This window comes from Triplophysa rosa, linkage group LG22 (assembly GCF_024868665.1).
Source record: "Triplophysa rosa linkage group LG22, Trosa_1v2, whole genome shotgun sequence".
Lineage (NCBI taxonomy): Eukaryota > Metazoa > Chordata > Actinopteri > Cypriniformes > Nemacheilidae > Triplophysa > Triplophysa rosa.
Genome location: NC_079911.1, coordinates 17733304 through 17752427, shown reverse-complemented (window position 1 = coordinate 17752427; position 19124 = coordinate 17733304). Strand labels below are relative to the sequence as shown.

Sequence of the window (19124 nt, the reverse complement as noted above, 5' to 3'; positions counted from 1 at the left end):
GATGAGCTACTGTAACCACACGCATCTCACAAAATGAGGAAGATGACACAAGGAAGTCAGTAAAAACAGCTGGTCGAAAACAACGAGAGTCGACGTGAACTTGTTCCGGCCCATTCCTGCCTAGCCCAAAGAAAACAGAGTGACGGGCTTCGAGCGTTGTTTTTACGTGCCTGTAGCTCACAAAGCGATGGGAAAGCCGTGAGAAAATGCATTATGTGCCGTGTACCATCAATGCTGTTATTCTCTCGCCGATCTGAATAAATACACATTCAATATGGATAGAGAAGCATTTTCTAAGGGCCAAATGGCTCCATGACAGGCACCAATAATGTCAAGAGCCATTATTCCAACACTGATCTTGTTCATATAAAAGCCTCTGGAGGGAAGTGCAGTCTAATGAGACATCAATGTGCCCTTAAACTAAGTTGTAACCAATATTTAAAATTGGGATATCAAATGTAGGCCCAATAGCATACTCGAAATTAAATTTCCTCTCATCATTTACTCAACCCTCATTACTTTCATTGTAGAAAAATGCACATCTTTGCTGGATAACTCCTTTTGTGTAAAAAAATATATAATAATATGGGTGCAAATAAAACACCACAAGAGTAAGTACTTGAGTGAAATACACCTAGATGTTTTATTGTAAGCACACAAAAATGTGAAAATTATTTTTAAGATTGAAACATGCAACACAGTTTAGGTTAAAGTATAAGCTGTCAATCATCGACATTCACTGGTGGCATGAGTCAACTTTGGCTGCTCGAATATTTCCAGTGGCTTAAATTCCGGCTGCTAGTACCACGTGCAATCCAGCGTAATGACGTTGTCAGTCTCTGTTTAATTTACCAGTTAAGAGTAAGATTAATTATTGTTAATATCTAAGAATTAAGTTATAATTTGAGTGCCACAGAAAACAATAATAGCACTAAAAAGTCCTAAAACAACAACAACAAAACTCAAATGTCCTGGGAAACGTTTGTGATTTACGAACCTCATCGCATGTGAAATAAGTAATAGCGCTTAATTATGGGTTGCAGGTTTACTGTCGAGTCCGACTTGGATTTTAATCGCATCATTCTTTAATAAGTGTCTGTAAAATCACTGTTGCAGGTTAATACAATGATCTGTGCTGAAACTCCCGCGCACACGGGACATGGGCGTGGCTTAAGGTGCGTCGACTTGCGTCGTAGGCCGATCGGCTGAAGATGAATACGCCGTTTAATTGATCGGGCAGGATGTGAATAATAATAATAATTTTCCTGTTTTACTTTATTAATGTTTAGCGATTTAACCCTTTTTAAACGTTCTAAATATCATGATTTCAGATGTTATTTACAACCAGAGATACAGCAACCGCAGTCGCGTCTAAAGGGCGTGGTCGCCCCCTTGAGGAAGAAGGACTTCCGTTTTCTATTTGAACAATTTTTAAATGTTTGTTGATTGAATACTGTAATGATCATTGGCTCTGACATTACAACCAAGAATATTGTTAAAATGGTGGCCTGTTTTGCAGCTTATTTTTCATGGTTATTTTCTACATGTGTATAAACAAATAACTTGAATTATAACGTTTTTACAGTTTATAGAACTAGAATATCAAACTATTTAGTTTCTAAAAATATATGTTTTCATTTATATGGAATGCAAAAAAGCCCAAATGACAATTCTGGTATCATTCAAAAGAATGTGTTTTCTTTATATATTTATTACACTAATCTCTTTAAATCTAAATTGGAGTAGAAAATTGCACAAAATAATTTAAAATGCAATCGATTATTGTATGTTTGCATTTGATTTCCATGATGTTATTGCAAATATCTATGCAATAGAAACATTTAGTCAAAACCACATGAATGTTGCACCGCTTTCTCTTTAAGAGGGAATATTTATTAATAGTGATCTACTGCCCACTTTGCCTGCATACAACATTGATTGTTGTACAGCACAGAGCAGCATTTGTTTGCCAGACAGAATCATTGAAATCAGTGTGATGAATAGATGGCAAAAAGCCAGTTAGGTGCAAATATTGATCAAAAAGCTCACTGATTCAATTACTTTAAATGTCATCATTATACATACAGTGTTTCAGTCACACAGGCTTCATGCCATATTTAAAGGAATAGCTCATCCAAAAATGAAAATTCTGTCATCATTTACTCATTCTCGTTTCATTCCAAACCTTTAAACCTGCAGAACTTTCTGCTTTGCTATATTTAAACTCCTCTTCACATGAACCAGTGTCTCTTTTCTGTCTCCATTTGAGCTCTCCTGAATGGAGCCCAACGGCACCAGATATTGATCAACAGCTAGAAAGGAAAGTGACCTTCACAAATTCCCTATCCTCAACTTTGTGGATGATTCGGTGCCTTTGAACGGGCTGTGTAAAGTAATGTAATTAATGCTGAAACCAGCATGTGATTACCTAGAATAAATCAGGGGAGCCCATGGCCTCCTGGGATATATCTGCAGAAGATTTGGGGAGATCAAGGTCTGACACATCACATAGTGTTCTCTGCATGCATGTGTTGTGTATGTCAGGCGAGCGACTTGTGAAGGAAAAAAACATATTATGTGAAATTGCATGGATAATTATGTGCATAATTACTTCCTTTCTCATTTGATTTATTTGTAGCTGGAGAACAATTGCGTACCCATTTCGACATAATTATAAATGAATGGGTTTAGGATGCATTGTCTTTTTGATTACTCTATTTTTGGTCATATTTACACAAAAATGTGCCCACAGCATGAGAAAATTATGTGTCAGGGGTATTTATCCCCTCTGTTTTTGGATGATTTCCATGACTAAAGTGATGTATTGTAAAAAGAGATTTGTGTTATGCATCATAGAAGACTCTGTATGATAAACAGCAGAAACTATCTTCCTCTTTGTGTCATCAAACAAGGTTTGTATGTTATTTTGTATAAGGTATTGGGTGACGTCAGTATTTCTCTAAAATATTTTATTATTAAGGAACTACTGACATCTAGTGGAGGAATAACGAACCGCATCTTCTCAAGGTACACAGGTGTGCCACAACAGTTTATTTCGCTCATGTCATATGTTACTGTTTTAGGTGCTGTGTAAATTGTGGTAAAAGCAACAGTCATTGTGTACTTTTTCTGCACTCCATTTAAAAAAATAATTGTTATCATGGCATGAACACATCCATGCTTCTCAATGAATAACACACTGTAGCTTAAAATGATTGCAGGGTGTACATCAGTGGATCTCAAATCTATTGTTCATCACAATATTTGAATGCCCCCCCCTACACACTTACAGTTTCTACCCAATAAAATATTCTATAGCTTGGAATAACTAGAAAAATGTTAATTCATTATAACAATAACCAAACATTGAGAGACATATTGAGATGTAGTTGTTTTAATACACGTTTTGTCATTTAAATTTAAAGTGATCTTGATGGAAGATCTAAGATATCATCAATAAGCTTTTTCAGTGTAGCAGTTTTTTGAATGGATTGATCCTTAATATGTACTCCAATTTACTATATTAACTCAGGAAAATAGTAAAGAAATTATAAATCCAATAGAAACATAATTGCATATTTGTGATGATCACAGTGAAGATGTTCAAATCAGTAACAGTAACTCCAGTGGTTGGTCAGAAGATCCATTTTCAAACATACAGTATTTGACTTTAAACAGTGGTAACACTTTAGTATAAGGACCAATTCTCACTATTAACTAGTTGCTTATTAGCGTGCCTATTATTAGCATATTGGCTGTTTTTAAAGCACATATTCTGCATGACCATATTCTACATCCCTAATCCTACCCAATACCTAAACCTAACAACTACCTTACTAACTATTAATAAGCAACAAATTAAGAGATAACTAAGCAAAAGTCGTAGTTAATAGTTTACTAAAACCGAGAACTGGACCTTAAAATAAAGTGTGACCTAAACATATGATTCATTCACCCATTTAATTTCATCCAAAATGTGTGTCTGAAATCAGTGAACCATTTTTTTACTACCACGAGTAAAAACCACATGATACACTACCAAATGTAAAAACCTTATAAATAGTACAGTTCACGGAAATAAATGTAAGGAAATGTGTTTCATTTAGTGCTAAGTGATGTGTGACAAACATGACAGACACTTTAAAAACAAATAAAATACACGTAAAAAAAACAAACTAACAACAGAAACATGGACTCGAGTACCATCTAGTTGTTTCTACCTGACTTCAACGTATTTTTACACTGAAGTATATAAAATAGAAACGTACAGCTTGTAGTGGTATCAGTAGTTGTTACATACACACAGAACAGAGAATAAAACGAGAGTTTTAAAATGATACATGTTGACCAGCATTAATATCCTCTGATCCACAGAGATCAATGGACTCTCAGTGATTTACCAGAACACATGACAGCTAATACACAACACCTCCAGCTGACAGAACAGAACATACCTGGAGGTAAAACAAAACTAATTACTGCTCCATAAAAACAGATTGGAAATGCTGAACGTCGGCTTTAGCAATAGACACTACTGACGCCTTTTGGTGTTCAGCTGTTATAAAATGTTTATTTTTTATTTTTGGCCAATTCCCAAAGGATTTTAATGCACAGCATTAAACTTTATTTTAACCAACACTTCAGTCCAGTCTTTTATACATCTTGTAACAACTTTCCTTGATAATACTTTGCGTGGCTACTGACTAACCACAAAAAAAACAATTCAAGCACGAAAGCTCCAGCTCCTCTGAAAGGGTTGGAAGGGTTTCTTCAGCGTGAGGAACATCAGCTGGGGTTTGACTTTCTGCAACCTGTCGGGGAAAACGGACGCCTCACTTTCTGCTGTGGGAAAGCGCCTCCGGTAAATATCAGGATGAGATCTCTGAAACTAAAACAGGGAAAACTATTGAAGATCTCCAGAGAGAAACAGTTTTGTTCAGTGATACTGTATAAACATTACAAGACAGATCTAAACATTCTTCTCAAACCTGTTTAAGTTTTTTCTTTTTATCTTTAATGGACATGTTCTTGTCTTGTATGATGTTCTCCAGAAGTTCCACGATGGCCCCTTGAGAACCGGACACTCTCTGCTGCTCAAACTGCTCTCTGCTGATCTGTCTACAGAACGACTGTGCTGGAGACATCATGGACGTGTCCGCACCTGCATATTTGATCTTCAAAAAAACCAGGACGTGAGGTGACCGGAAACCTTACCCATTTCACGTTTTGCAATTTCATATTCAGTTCTTTAAAACATTTTAAACGTGGAATAAAAACAGAACTTAAAATGCAAAACAATAAACATTCAAATGTAACATTAGCTTATCATGTTTGCTGATGTAACCAAAAATAAGACAATTATTGTGTTATTGTGTTAATATTATAATATTAACCAGTAATATGCCAGATCCTTTGCACATATTTATATACATTTAATACACTTTGAATGCGGTTTCATGTCGAAGAAATTGATTGTTCTGACCTGAGCCCGTCTGAGGTGGGACAGGTGTTCCTCAACAGATCTTCTCAGGTTGGATGACACCTGAAGCACACTGTCGTGGTTATCTATCATAAACGTCACCAGTTTGGTGGACAACAGCTCGTCCAAGTCCACCTCATCCGCCGAGCCCAGAATGCACCGCGAGAAGGTTTGGACCATCTGCATACGGATAAATCAGTTTATTTGTGACCGTGATGGTTTGGGATTATCAGATAACCGTGAAATACTGGGCTTTGTGGAAGCAGATGAGGTGAGAGATTTACCAGGGTACGTGCTCCTATAGCGTTGTTCAGAGGGGGGAGTGTTGGGTTGGCGCAGACTTTAGCCATCAGTCGCATTAACAGCTGCAGTTTACGACGGTTGGCCGGAGGCAGCAGGAGGCAGCAAACCTGCACAGCTTCAAGCGCGACCTGCTGCTGCTGCAGGAGACCTGCGGGAGATTGACACGCAGCACACACGCACGCTTTACAAGCACTCCAGAATAACACACTGCATGATGTGTGCTGGGGAAAAATATCATTCACGAACACTGGGATGACATTGGCTTTAGAGCTGAATCATCACACGTTCATGTAATTATTGAACGGTATATAATCTGTGTCTGTCACTTACCCAAAATACTGACAAAGATTTCATACAGATGGAAAGTCAACAGTGGCTCTTTCAGTCTTTGGAAATGTTCAGACACCGTCTTAAAAACGTCTCTCTCGAACCCTGGATACATGGGCTGCCTGGTGTCATTCCCATTGGGCCCTATGATATACATTTAAAAATAAAAAATGATTTGAATTTATTACATTTTTGGTTATAACATGGATAGTTCTGGATTTGAAACCCATTTACAGATGTGACTCAACATAAAAAATCCTAAAACCCTAATGCCCGGCTTCACAGACAAGGCTTAAGACTAGTCCCAGACTAAAATGAATGTTTGAGCTGTCTTAACTGAAAATGAATTGCCCTGACATATCTTTAAATATGTCAATGCCATGGTTTTGTCTCAAGATGCACACCAGCAATGCTTTTATCTAAGGCATTTTATTAAAAGCAACTTAAATATCCTAATTTAACTAAGGCATAGTCCTGGCTTAAACTAAGCCTTGTCTGTGAAACCGGGCATAAATGTATCAAATCAGATTTGTGCCAAAAAAAAACTGAATGTAAACGTTAGAGAAATTTACAAATATATACAATAAAACAGATGAAATACAATACAATTTTAAAATTAATTAGGTGCCAGACTGTTTACACATGTGGGCGTGGCTAAACAGCACAGATTGACAGCTTCAGGATAATACATTTAAAATTGTATTTCTTAATCTGCATATTCACATTTAAACATTAATCTCATTGCTGATACCAACTGTGATGAAGTCACTGCCCTTACAGAAATTGACCATGGTTTTACCACAGTAACCATAGTTTAACCATGGCATTCGTAGTTAAACCATGCTTATACAAATGATTATCAATCCAATAAAAAACATGGTTTCATGTTTTCATGTCTGTCATCATTTGCTCACCCTCATGTCATTTCATACCTGTATAAATTATTCTGATGAACACAGAGAAAGATATTTGGAAGAATGTCATTGACTGCCATAGTAGGACAAAATAAATGGTAGTCAAAGGTGCCCCAGAACTGTTTGTGTTATTCTCACTTTTTATTCAACAGAACAACAAAATATATAATATTTCTTTCCTACTATGGTAGTGGATGATGTCACAGAACTGAAAATTGCTAACATTCTAATAAATACCTTTCTTTGTGTTTAACAAAACAAAGACATTTATATAGGTTTGAAACAACTTGAGGGTGAGTAAATGATGACAGAATTTTAATTTTTGGGTGAACTATCCCTTTAAGGCTGTAATGTTTGAGAGAGCTGAAGGGAATCGTTCTGGGTCACTCACAGTTTGCCAGACATTTCATAGCAGATAAAACCCAGTGCGGCACATCATCTGAGGACAAGAAACAGACGTTAGCAGGACAAAGAGAGAGAGCTAAGCTAGCTGATTTTCTCATTTTTATGAAAACATATTACAGTATATGCAGTGCAACACAAACATGCCCACCTGCTTTATTCTTCAGGACAACAATCCCCTGCTTATTAACACTGAACACATTGTGCACGATGTGCTTTGGACTCAAGAGTTTGGCATCTAGCACCCCGTCCAAAGACCGAAGACCCAAAACATTCTGTAAACTGACACAAGAATATTAACAAAACAAAACATTATACCTTGTGTGTTTGACACTCATGTTCTTCATGCTTACTGTGTTAGTGTCATTGACTTCCATATCTGGTCCACATGTTTGGGGCTTATTTCTCTTCTCGTGATTAATCTGCATTCAGGCACCTCACCGATGGCTATGCTGTGACGCTTGTTCCACGACTCTGAATTCTGAGATCATAAATACAGTATAATATAGTACAAAATAACACAATGATAACAGCCTGTATAGTTAAACGTTCTTTACCAGAGCAATAGGTTTCATGGGTATGTTTTCAGGCACTGCAATTTCCTCAAAGTCATCCCAGCATGGAATTCTGGGAACAGAGCAGTGATCTCTTACAGGTGGACGGACAGGAAGAGGTTTCAGAGGAGACTGGGGAGGAAACCTGGAACGTTTGAAGAGTTTATTAAGAATCATATGGCACGCTTTGCATCTACAGTATTCATTCCTCAGACAACGTGAATATCTTTAACGGCACCTATATAGACGTCCGTTGTCCTCAAAATCCTCTTTTCCGAAATGTCCTTTGACATCCTCAATGACATGGTTTTTAAGGAACTTCCGGAGTAACTGCAGTGTTTGGTAGCGCGTCACCTCCGGTCCAAAGTTCTGGTTTTGTCCGAGCAGCTCGTGGAGGAAGTCAACACCCTCAGCTCCTGTGAAACTCCGATCATAACTCCTGAAATGAGCCCAGTGACGTCTGACTGGCATCCCACCGCGGAAAAGTCTGATGGTTTCATTCCACTAGAGAGAAAGGTATGAGCATTCATTTCAGTGGGCGCTTTTTAAAAGGCAGAATTTCATTTACATTGGAACAACATTTGATGTTCTCTACACCAAAATCTGCAGAATTCATGATTTGTGTCTGCTGTGTATTGTATGTTTGACTGTCTGTCAATATGTTTATACGTATACATTCCTGATCAAAAGTTTACACATTACACATTATAGAATAACAGTAAACTCATCAAAACTATGGAATAACACAAATGTAACTCTGGTGTTATGTAAATCTAAAAATAAAGGAAGCTCAAAAAAATGAAGGGAACACCTAAATCACACTGTATTAGATCTCAATGCACGGAATAGTCAAGCTAAAACTCTTCAATTATTTGCATATTGTTGTGTCCTGGGGATCTCCTCCCAGACCTGGATCAAAGCATAAGTGAGCTCCTGGACAGTCTATGGTGCTACTTGATGGCTTCGGATACATGTGATCCCAGAGGTTCTCAGCTGGATTTAGGTCTGGGGAACGTGAGGGCCAGTCAATGGCATCAATGCCTTCATCATCCAGAAACTGCCTACAGACTCTGGCCGCATGAGGCCGGGCATTATCATGCACCAGCATAAGATCTGACAATAGATCATCTGAGGATTTCATAGCGATTCTTCATAGCAGGTGGAGGTCTCTCTGAGACCCTCTGAGGATGGTCCTCCCCAGACCACCCTTGCTGTTGACACTTTCATTTGCACCAAAACAAGTAAAAATGGTTGACAATCACTTATGCTTCCTTACCGGGCTGATTGATATTCCTGAAGGTTAACTTGGTGTTATGCTAGGATGATCAAATGTTCCCTTCATTTTTTTGAGCAGTGTGTTATATCATATTGAGCTTCAGGGCAGTCAGTCTTTGTGTAAAACTTTCAGAAATGTTCTCTTGTCATTTTTATTAAGCAGCTTCTTTTTAAACAGTATGGAGTTCATCTATTCTGACCTCTTATTGGCTGCCAATTCTTCATTATTCAGGTCAAGTATACATAAAAATGACTCGAGGTAAAATTATACATTTTGTTTTCTAATGAAATTAATATATATGATTATTTTTTGATAATTTCATAAATGTAAGCACTCACATTAAGATAAAAAAGAATGTGAAACATTTCAGTCAAAATGGTAACGTTATGTATTTTTCCTTTTAAAATCTCATTGGTAACAATATGCTTTAATAAACCATAGTGGTAAAAATAACACCACAGCTGTATTAATATGTATTGATAACAATCTTTGGTGTAACGTTAACCGGTGGTTATCATAGTGAGTTTTGTAGCTTTCATGTTTTTCATTTAAAATATAACTTTACTCCATCTCCTAACAAAAGCCCAGGACAGTTTTTACAACTCTGCCACGAATCACAACCTTTCTTCAGTTAATGCAAAACAACAAAGTACATGTAATATAATAAAAGTCTCGTTTTTTACCCATACCATGTGTATAACCACAGTTTTACTATAAGCTGAACTAACTATGATCACTGTGCCAAAACATTTGTGATCACCTTTCATTCATTTGTGATCACCGTGTTTGTTTTTTACAGCGAATGGGTTGTAAAAATCATTGTCTATTTCTTTAAAGAACTTAAACGACGCTAAAGTGTAACAGTCGATCAACTCACGTGAAACGTTAACGTTGCAAATACAACAACGAAAACAAAAGTTTTAAAAGTTTCTTACCAACTTTGTGGCCCTATAAGGCCCCGGTCCGATCAATGTACCGTCCATTTGTCGACATTAAAACTCTTATTAAAAAAACTAAAGGTCATAAAAATAAACCCATTTAATAGTTTCTCTCTATATAAACATCTCCAAGCCAGTTCCACACTTTTGAAAACCGACACGCTTCTGCCAACAATGTGATTGGCACACGAAATAAACCACGTGATACGCCGCTTTACCAAATAAGGGCATCACCTACTCCGGTGCCACCGCTGCGGTGCATTTTGGGAGATGTAGTTAAAACAGGAATTAAGGACACAAACGTTTAAGGGAAAGAAACAAGAAAACCAGAGAGATAATGGAAAATAATGCATTTAGTTTCTTTATAAAAACAACTCGTTTCTTTTTCACAAAATTACAACGGTTTAAAAAGACACTGAATAATCCTGGCATCAAAATCCAGCTGTTCATTTGCTCAAATCAGTCTTGAATAAAAACATTACAGCCAATAGAAACCGTTCAGATTTTTTTTAAAAGAATCACATTTAGAAACTTGATTAAATAAACATCGAATAAATACTCAAAAGCAGTTAGACAGCATAAATTGTTCACAAAAATAACTTCAGATGACATCACTTCTGCATGGTATAAACTCACAGGTTCGAGCACAAGGTGAATCAGTCAAAATAGCTCCAGTGTAAAAGGGCCTCAGGATCACTTAGCTAAAACTAAAAACACATCAAAAACCCTTTTAGCAACAAACGTCAAGTCACCATAGCTTTCATTACCTCATATCAGAATCAGCCAGCAGGTCAATCATATTCCAAAGCAGAGAATGTAAATATTTACAGGTGAAGTGGGGGACAAAACAAAAACACATCCACCTCATACTCATCTCATAGCCTTAAGTGAAGACAACAACGACAGCATCTCTGTCGAAACACCAGTGTGCAAGTTTGAACATATGAAATACAGTGATGAAGGTGGCATTCCACGATAGTTTTAACATAAAACAGGGGAGTGGAACCTCAAACATACTCTGAAATAAAAAGGAATATTCACACATTGGTTCGAGCTTCACTTCAATTACTCGGACTTTTTGTGAAGGTAATTTCCGTTCTGGTGGCAGGTTCCGTTCTGGTGGACTTTGGGAAGCCTCTTGCCTTTGGTGTAGGCATGATAGTAGAAGTGGAGAAACAGGATCAGAAAGATCAGCCCGTACAGACCGATAACGTAGAGGAACACTGGAAACTGGTAAGGACAATCTTTCATGAAGAAGAACTGGCCGATGTGAGCCGTCACCAGTGTAAACTGAACCTGAAATCACAGGCGAGGTCACGTTAGAAGCGGTTTCTAGTGTTTACAACAAAAACAACACTAGGCTGGGTAATGCTAGTAAAAAAATGGTTCACGTACCAGCTGGATGGTGGTCATGTACTTTTTCCACCACAGGTACTTCTGGTAGACGGGTCCCATCGCGGAGAGAGCATAGTAGGTGTACATGATGACATGCACGATGCAGTTCAGAAGGGCGTGGAAAGTTCCCAGACCACCTAAAGGACAAAAAGATTACGTAAGCATTTCACCCAAATGACAAATTCAACTTTTTCTCCAGAAGGGGTCTCTCCCTCAAAATTTAAAGGCCAGTCAAAATGTATAATCTGGAAACAGGGAAGCTTTTTGGCCAGACATATCATGTTTTTCAATAACAAAACAGGTTTTGAATGACAAGAGTGAATAAGAGTTTACATTTTCGGTGAAGTTGAGCAATACTTTACCTGGAGCAAATCTGACTCCAAACCACCAGGTGAAGGGCATGATGGAGTGATGGTAGACATGCAGGAAAGACACTTGGCTGTTCTTTTTCCTCAAAACAAAGAAAATCTAAAAAGATAAAAGGACAAACACAGTTTAGCACTGACAGTCTATTATAAAGCAAATGCTTGAAAGCAAAGATAAAACGCAACTTACAGTGTCCAACATCTCAATGAACTTTGAGAAATAGTACAGCCAGCAGGTCCACGCCATCTAAAAAAAACAACAAAAAAAACAAGACAGGCCACATGAGTTACACGTCATCAGAAACAAACGCTTGATCGGCAGAAGAATGTGCTCCATTCACATACCCTGAGAGCCTGAGGAGAACTGGAGTAATCCACGATGTCACACCTATAGGTGTATCCGTTTGCCCAGCCAGACATGAGAAACTGCAAGACGAAAGACATTTTAGAGACAGGTGACAAAACAAAACACGGGAAACACACAAGGAAGATGATAGACGTATTGTAGTGCCAGCAAACGCCAACCTCATAAATCATGTACAGCGAAAAGGCCACAATGGCGAAGTTGTAGATGATCATGGGCCGCTTGAGGTCAAAGGGCTTGCGGTTCTCCATGAGCCGAGGCCCTAGTGATGTCACAAAGTAGATGTAGGCAGCAATGATGATGGTTTGAGGGAACGGCGAAGACATTAGGAGCCAGTTCTCACTCCGTGGATCTGCAACTGACGCAAATTTTATTTTCCAGTCAACACAAAAACGAAATCAAATATCCAGAATGACTGTGATGCAAACTCACCTGCTTCTCTGATCCACTCATCATACAGCAGAACCGCTCTGGATGTCAGTGTGTTGAAAGCCATGTCTGTGGGTTTGGCTTCTCTTCTGAAAAAACACACGCATGACTTCAAGAAACTACATTTCCTTTTAAAACCAACACATGACTACCCAATTCTCCTTTCCTATCGGTCCAATTAAATAACAGCAATCCTAAATTCATAGAGATATCAAGCAAAACACACAAACAATCCTGAAATCCTCAAGTGAAGTAAGATTTTATTATGTGGAAATACTTTCCAGACTTGACACCACTCCCAAAACAGACAAACCCATTTACTAAATGCAACCACTCCCAAAAAGCAACTGGAAAGATGGAAAACGTCATCAATTCCAATGTTATGGTCTCTGAAAATTAAGGAACCTGTCCAAACTACCACTTGTTGTTGTCATCCAGCGAGCTCCACTTTAATAAAAGTAACTTTTTAAATAGTCGTGAACCCAATCCTCTTAAAATGAGGAACACAAACCTTTCCAGCCGGGTTTCGTCCGCTCCCGTACTCCTCCGGTAACTGTGTGCCGTGCCTCGTATCAACTGCGTGACTCATTTGACGTGCAGCACTTATACGCCTGTATCCGTTGACCCCGCCCACATTTATTCATATTTGGATGTTCCGCCCCGTGAAACTTCCGGAATTCAGGCGAAACTTCAATTCTAAGCGTTCGATTTTTGGCGTTGCTATGGCGATGAGAATGAAAATATGAGCGACACCAGCTGCGTGTGTGACATGTTATTGTGTGACTAGGAAAATCTATCGAAACGACATGGAAAAGAGTGTATGATGTGAAGATATGACTGACTGAAGATATTTCGAAAACATAACGCTACATAATTTGAAGCGTTTGAAGACAACGTCATCTTTTTTTAGCATTTTTGGTTGTATTATGTGGCCATCGTGTTAGGTTTTGTTGTACTGAGTGCTGATGGGATTTTTATGATGGGAATTGTAGAGAATAATGAAAATTATAGTTTTTTAAAAGTAAAATACAAAAACTCACTGCCGAGGGGTGTGAGTAGAAACTATATTAAAACTCACTGATAATATATATAATGTATTTATATATATATGAAGTGTTTGGTTCCAAAATGAGATAACTCATGAAAATCATGTTTTGTTATTGTGCATTCCAGTTAATATCAATCAAACTGCAGTTGGTTTGTTTTGATTTAAGCCATAATAACAAAAAAACCCCAGCTAACTAACACAATGAAGCACAAGAAAAACATGATAACATAATAAATATATATTTTATAATATAATAAAATATATATATATTTTTGAAAAGTTTTCTCATTTTGGAACTAAACTCTTCATATATATATATATATATATATATATATATATATAAACATATATGCTGATTTGTTTCAACTCATAGTTGGCTCAAATATGGAGATTTTGTAGGTTAATTCATACCCAATTATTGGGTTGGTCCATATTTTACCCAACTATGAGTTTAAAAATCCAGTACAAAATTGGCTCTTTAGTTTCTACTGTATGCAAAATACTTTTGTTTTGCTTTGGGAATTGAAGTGAACTGTACATTGAAAGAGAAAGATGTCAGAAGCGCTGTTGACTTCCACTGTGCTGGTTTCAGTTTCAGGGCTGGTCAGGGCATCACCACAGACAATTAGAGGTCTGAATGAACGGAAGAGTTCTGTTGCTTTCAAATTCATCCTGCCACAATAGCAGAGCTACACATCACAGGGTGTGAATAATAAAACTAAGCTACGGGTGGAAAAAGGATGGACCGAGACAGAGACAAGAAGTGATGATACAGACCTCCTGCTGCCATGTTTCCAAATCAAGATTCTTATTTAAAAGGATTTGGGTTCAACTTGTCTATTTTCACACATTTTCACATTTCACAAATACTTTATTATAAATTTATTTTAAGTTGGGGTTTCCCTTTCAAGGCTAGATTGAAATGTGTATTGTGTTGCATTCTTTATCCACCCAGTTACAGTTCCTGGATTACTTTTAATGACAACAAATTTTCCGTCAGTATGTGCATTAATCATGCAAATTTCTTTCATACCGTTTCAAAGCATTGACATTATTGGATGCAGTTTATGAACAGCGCAGTTTATTGAATCTGTGTCCACTGCACCTCTCTTTTAAAGTTCGTCATATTTCCAATCACTTTTATTTTAGACTGATTATAGCATATAGTAATTTCAAGAATTAATACATACTGTAAGTTCTGAAGAAAGCATTGAGCAACACTCCAGTTGCCTCTTGAACTTTAAACACACCCGAGCTGTGACGAACATTACAATGCAGGCAGATCTGGTTTTTGAGACAGATTAATTACTTATGTCACTTTACCAAGTGTTTCATCAGGGTGAAATTTATATAAGCGCATGTAGATAACTTACAAGTAGATGTAAATGACCTATTGTTGCAGGTGAACCATGACCATAAGCTGAACATACAAGCAAAAAATGATGTTTTATTCTTTTTGACTCTTACAATAAAAACATTTGCACTTACACAAATCCAGCAGGGGTTTATTTTTAACAGATGAAAGCCCATCTAGAACCAACATATTGATCTGAAGAACATTTATTATCTTTGAAGAAAGACAGGCAGTAAAACTAATTAATTATACAGTATAAGTTATATGCACAAATCAATTTAGTACATCTATAAAACGCTCAAACAGCATGTGCAGCCCTTCAATAGCTTCTCTGTTCTTGAGTCCGTTCGCTTCAGAAATGACAACAACAAACACAAAAAATGTGATAGAGTGGATATATTCCACTGTGAAGAGCTGAAGCACTGAAACTTGGGTGTTGGTGTTCAATGAAACCTGCTGATCAAGATCTCTCAGGAATGAACCAGAAACACATCCTCCTACAAGAGCTTATAGAGACTGTTGTCTTACTCTCTCCAAGTGAGAAAACATCTGCTGTCAGATGAAATATTAATTTACTTATATAATGGTCATCCATTAGGATTCAGTACAAAATCTGCCGGTAATATAAAGTAGCTTAAATGTATTTTTAATACATTTTTTGCAATTACAAACTTGTCATTTTATAACTATATTGTTACATGCTATTTAAATAAATAAAAAAACATGTGAAAATTGGTTACAAGTAAGCAATAAAATACATTTCAGGATGTCTGAATGCAAACGTGTAATGTGTTTTGAATCTTTGAACAAATGTACATGTGTACAATACTAGTGTTGTAATGTAATAGCAGCGTATTATTTTCAGGAGCATAATAGAACATCAACACATCCTTCAGTGGTACAAAACACTGGTGTTGTGGTGGCCTAAAGGAAATAAACTACAACAATTTTGACACCATATAGTTATGTAAAATATGTGAAGACTTTTACTGACACATCCGGTTGAGCTTGTCAGGGATTGTGGACAGAACCCAAGTGCAGACAGTGAAGGGTTCACAGAAAGGTTAATTTAATATTTATTTATTTAATATACGATAAACACAAAACAAAACCAACGAGGGGGCAAAACCACGAGACAATAAACTAATACTTGACAGAGAACAAAAACACTGACTAGACTGACTATGAATAAACACTTGACTAAAACACTGACTTTACTCAACTGACAAGACAAGACAAAACGGCGTAGCCTCCTTCACAGAGGTATTTTGGCAAAACAAACCACACAAGACAGAAAACACCAGGGCATTAAATAAGGGATCAAATCAAGAGGGGAACAGGTGGGGCATGAAATCATTTACTATCAATAATGAAGAAACGAGAGGGCGGGAACCAGGACGAATGTTATTGACAGCCATGAACGGTGAGCTGGACCAGCTGATTATATTTATTATAATATTAGTGAATTGTTGGGTAAAGAAAATTATGAGCGCTTTGAAGGATCATGACCTCGGTGTCGGATGATTGATGTGGCTTTGACATCGGCCTAATCCTACCTGCCTTATGCGTGAAAAGACGTTTACCTGAGTTTACCCTACATATCTGTAGGGTGTTTTCTCTGATGAAGGTAAATGTTTGCAGCATAAACAGAAGGATTTGATCTCTGTTTTAAAGACTTGCTTTGTGCAGATAGATGCAACAGACGGGTGGAGTTCTCAAAGATTTAATTAAAGTTTGCTCTAATTCAGACTGACATTCATCATTGAGTTTTCGAGTTGTTCCAAATCTGTAAGAAACATTACTTGGTAAATGTCTTTGTTCTGTATTTATACATTTATATACATAAAACATTTTGTATTTGTTCTATATTTCAGAAATGAAGAAGTTATCAAAGACAACTTCCCTTCAGCTTCACCACCGGCGAGGCACTCCTGTACGAAACCTTCCCTTCCCCGATGACACCTCGAAATCATCCATCCCAATCCTGAAAGTGACACCATCCATTCGGATTCCCTCCTGGGGTCTTTACTCCGTCAGGACCGCTCTGTCTATCAGCAGCCCACCTCATCGCTGTCTGGACAGTCACGCCATGCTCAGTGTTCCCAGCAAACCCTGGAGTGAGGACATCCGGGCCGACGCCATCCGACAGGACTCTCTGACCGAGTCTCTGGGAAGGATTCTTGGTAATGGAGACCAGGAGGAGCTGAAGGAGATTGAACGAGCGCTTCTGGTGTTTAAAGACGTGAAAGAGGACCCGATTCTACTCAGTGACATTCTGGCTAATGATGTTTTCTCATATGTAGAAGATGCTCTGTTGAGAGAATGCAACTGCCTGTGTCTCTCAAAGTCTGACAATGCGGACATGAACCGTCACAACAGTTACACACATCAAGACTGTTTGTTGCCTAGCAACCAGGTGATGAAATGTCAAAACTCTGGTTCACCAAAGCTCACAGGATCAGACTTGAGAACTATATATCATATATCATGTATCAGCCTGAATCCCATAATAATCACTCTTTCTTCATACAAATGACTCAATTCACTGACAATATGTTGTCAGATTCATCCCAGAACACTCTACATCATCTTCACCGTGATGTCCCCGGACAGCCGTTCTTTATAAACAATCCAGATCTAGTTCAGCGAGGTGTCTCGCAGTCATGGCAACAGCAGCATCACGTCGTCCCGTTCACCCTGCCGAGTGCTCCAAAGAGATCTGACTGTTACCCAGAATCCCTTTGTCACGCAGCACCCACAGGATAGTCACACACAAACACAAGCCTATACGGAGGATTGGCTCTGTATCCCAGAATTCATCAGTAAAACAAGGTTCATGCAGTCAGTTTCTCTGAGAGTAACAGAAATGTCACAGTCTATTCTGTTTGGCCTGTCTCAGAGATCAGAGATGGAATATGTCATCTAATAAGTTTTTTTCTGGATTACACGTCCCTGATTCTGTGGATACAGAGCAACTGTTGATACAAGTATTGTGATCTTTTAAGGTCCTAAATTAACACTAAACAAACATTTGTCGAACATTTTGTCAATAATTATTCTGTGGTTGTAAACCTGTATGTGACTCTTCTGTGTAACACAAAAGAAGATATTTTGAGAAATGTCTCAGTTGTTTTGTGTTCATGCAATGGAAGTCAATGGGATTCAGCGTTTGATCATCAGCTTTCGTACTGACAGGTACGCCCACATTACTTGCGTATACATTTGGGAGGTCTTAGTCAAATCAAACTGACGTAGATTTGTGGGGGTGTGGTTACACGAGGCGTTTCAGGCAGGTCTGGGTGATGCATATTGAGTAACCCTTTTGAGTTAGCCAATAGCATTTAGTTGATCTCGCAGCCTGGAATCTGATGAGAAGCTGAAGTGCAGAATGATGTCATACTTGTGGATGTGAGAAACTGTAAGTTGTGAATGTTTTTATCTTCTAAATGCGAGTTTTGTCAATGGGTTCTTGTCTCATCTTTGATCATCATCCATGAGCAAAAATAATGTGTATAGTTTGATCATGATTAACATACCACCAACAGATAGGTAAAACAAGTTAATTTGAGACCCTAATGACACCTCATTTTACTTGTTCACCAGTGAAGATCTTAAACACATGGAAGCATAAATGTGGTTTGACTCTTTAAAGCCTGGAGATGCACACAAGAAGATAGTTATGTCTTTATGTAACTGTGGGAGTGAGTTGCGAAGGTTTTACTCTGATGAGATGTGATGGACGCTCGATCTCTGGAGTCCACCGATATTCCCTGAAGAATATAGCAGATGCTTCTGTCAGACGTCTCTATTTTAACAGCTGTTTGCTTGTGGTGATAAATCTTTGTACTCTGATAACATTTACATTGTTGAAAGTGACTTAATACAGTTGTGTTTTCACAGGAATCGAACCCACAACCTTGGCGGTGCAAGTGTCACAAATAAGCAGTGAGACATCACATTTCTTTCCATCTGTAAC

At 37.8% G+C, this 19124-nt stretch overlaps 3 protein-coding genes across 4 annotated transcripts; 1 reads left to right on the top strand and 2 right to left on the bottom strand.

The window, feature by feature from the left end:
* Positions 1 to 3399: 3399 nt before the first annotated feature.
* Positions 3400 to 10432, bottom strand: depdc1b (DEP domain containing 1B). The gene is made up of 11 exons (XM_057321787.1): positions 10191 to 10432; positions 8218 to 8483; positions 7983 to 8124; positions 7779 to 7906; positions 7577 to 7707; positions 7415 to 7462; positions 6113 to 6253; positions 5764 to 5930; positions 5483 to 5659; positions 4989 to 5174; positions 3400 to 4888 (listed from the first exon to the last, which is right to left on the bottom strand). Exons 1-11 carry the CDS (start codon positions 10236 to 10238, stop codon positions 4724 to 4726), a joined length of 1599 nt encoding a protein of 532 aa, XP_057177770.1. The 5' UTR covers positions 10239 to 10432; the 3' UTR covers positions 3400 to 4723.
* On the top strand, positions 8474 to 17914 carry LOC130545735 (uncharacterized). The gene is made up of 3 exons (XM_057320453.1): positions 8474 to 8495; positions 17023 to 17564; positions 17762 to 17914. The coding sequence occupies exons 2-3, from the start codon at positions 17025 to 17027 to the stop codon at positions 17912 to 17914; spliced, it is 693 nt and encodes a 230-aa protein (XP_057176436.1). The 5' UTR covers positions 8474 to 8495; positions 17023 to 17024.
* On the bottom strand, positions 10532 to 13338 carry elovl7b (ELOVL fatty acid elongase 7b). 2 transcript variants are annotated; one of them, XM_057321788.1, is made up of 8 exons: positions 13258 to 13338; positions 12750 to 12835; positions 12479 to 12675; positions 12299 to 12379; positions 12144 to 12200; positions 11951 to 12056; positions 11589 to 11725; positions 10532 to 11489 (listed from the first exon to the last, which is right to left on the bottom strand). In XM_057321788.1, the coding sequence occupies exons 2-8, from the start codon at positions 12811 to 12813 to the stop codon at positions 11259 to 11261; spliced, it is 873 nt and encodes a 290-aa protein (XP_057177771.1). In that variant the 5' UTR covers positions 12814 to 12835; positions 13258 to 13338; the 3' UTR covers positions 10532 to 11258. The 2 variants fall into 2 exon arrangements, with proteins under 2 accessions (XP_057177771.1, XP_057177772.1); XM_057321789.1 differs by having other exon boundaries at positions 12479 to 12669.
* Positions 17915 to 19124: the final 1210 nt, after the last annotated feature.

Coding starts and splice junctions, on each gene's coding strand:
- LOC130545735 (XM_057320453.1), top strand. CDS start 17,025: ATGAAGAAGTTATCAAAGACAACTTCCCTTCAGCTTCACCACCGGCGA. Junction 17,565..17,761: donor GTTTGTTGCCTAGCAACCAG/GTGATGAAATGT, acceptor GTCCCCGGACAG/CCGTTCTTTATAAACAATCC.
- elovl7b (XM_057321788.1), bottom strand. CDS start 12,813: ATGGCTTTCAACACACTGACATCCAGAGCGGTTCTGCTGTATGATGAG. Junction 12,380..12,478: donor CGCTGTACATGATTTATGAG/GTTGGCGTTTGC, acceptor TTCGTCTTGCAG/TTTCTCATGTCTGGCTGGGC. Junction 11,490..11,588: donor ACATGACCACCATCCAGCTG/GTACGTGAACCA, acceptor CTGTGATTTCAG/GTTCAGTTTACACTGGTGAC.
- depdc1b (XM_057321787.1), bottom strand. CDS start 10,238: ATGGACGGTACATTGATCGGACCGGGGCCTTATAGGGCCACAAAGTTG. Junction 8,484..10,190: donor CTTATAGGGCCACAAAGTTG/GTAAGAAACTTT, acceptor CTTTCTCTCTAG/TGGAATGAAACCATCAGACT. Junction 5,931..6,112: donor AATCTTTGTCAGTATTTTGG/GTAAGTGACAGA, acceptor AATCTCCCGCAG/GTCTCCTGCAGCAGCAGCAG.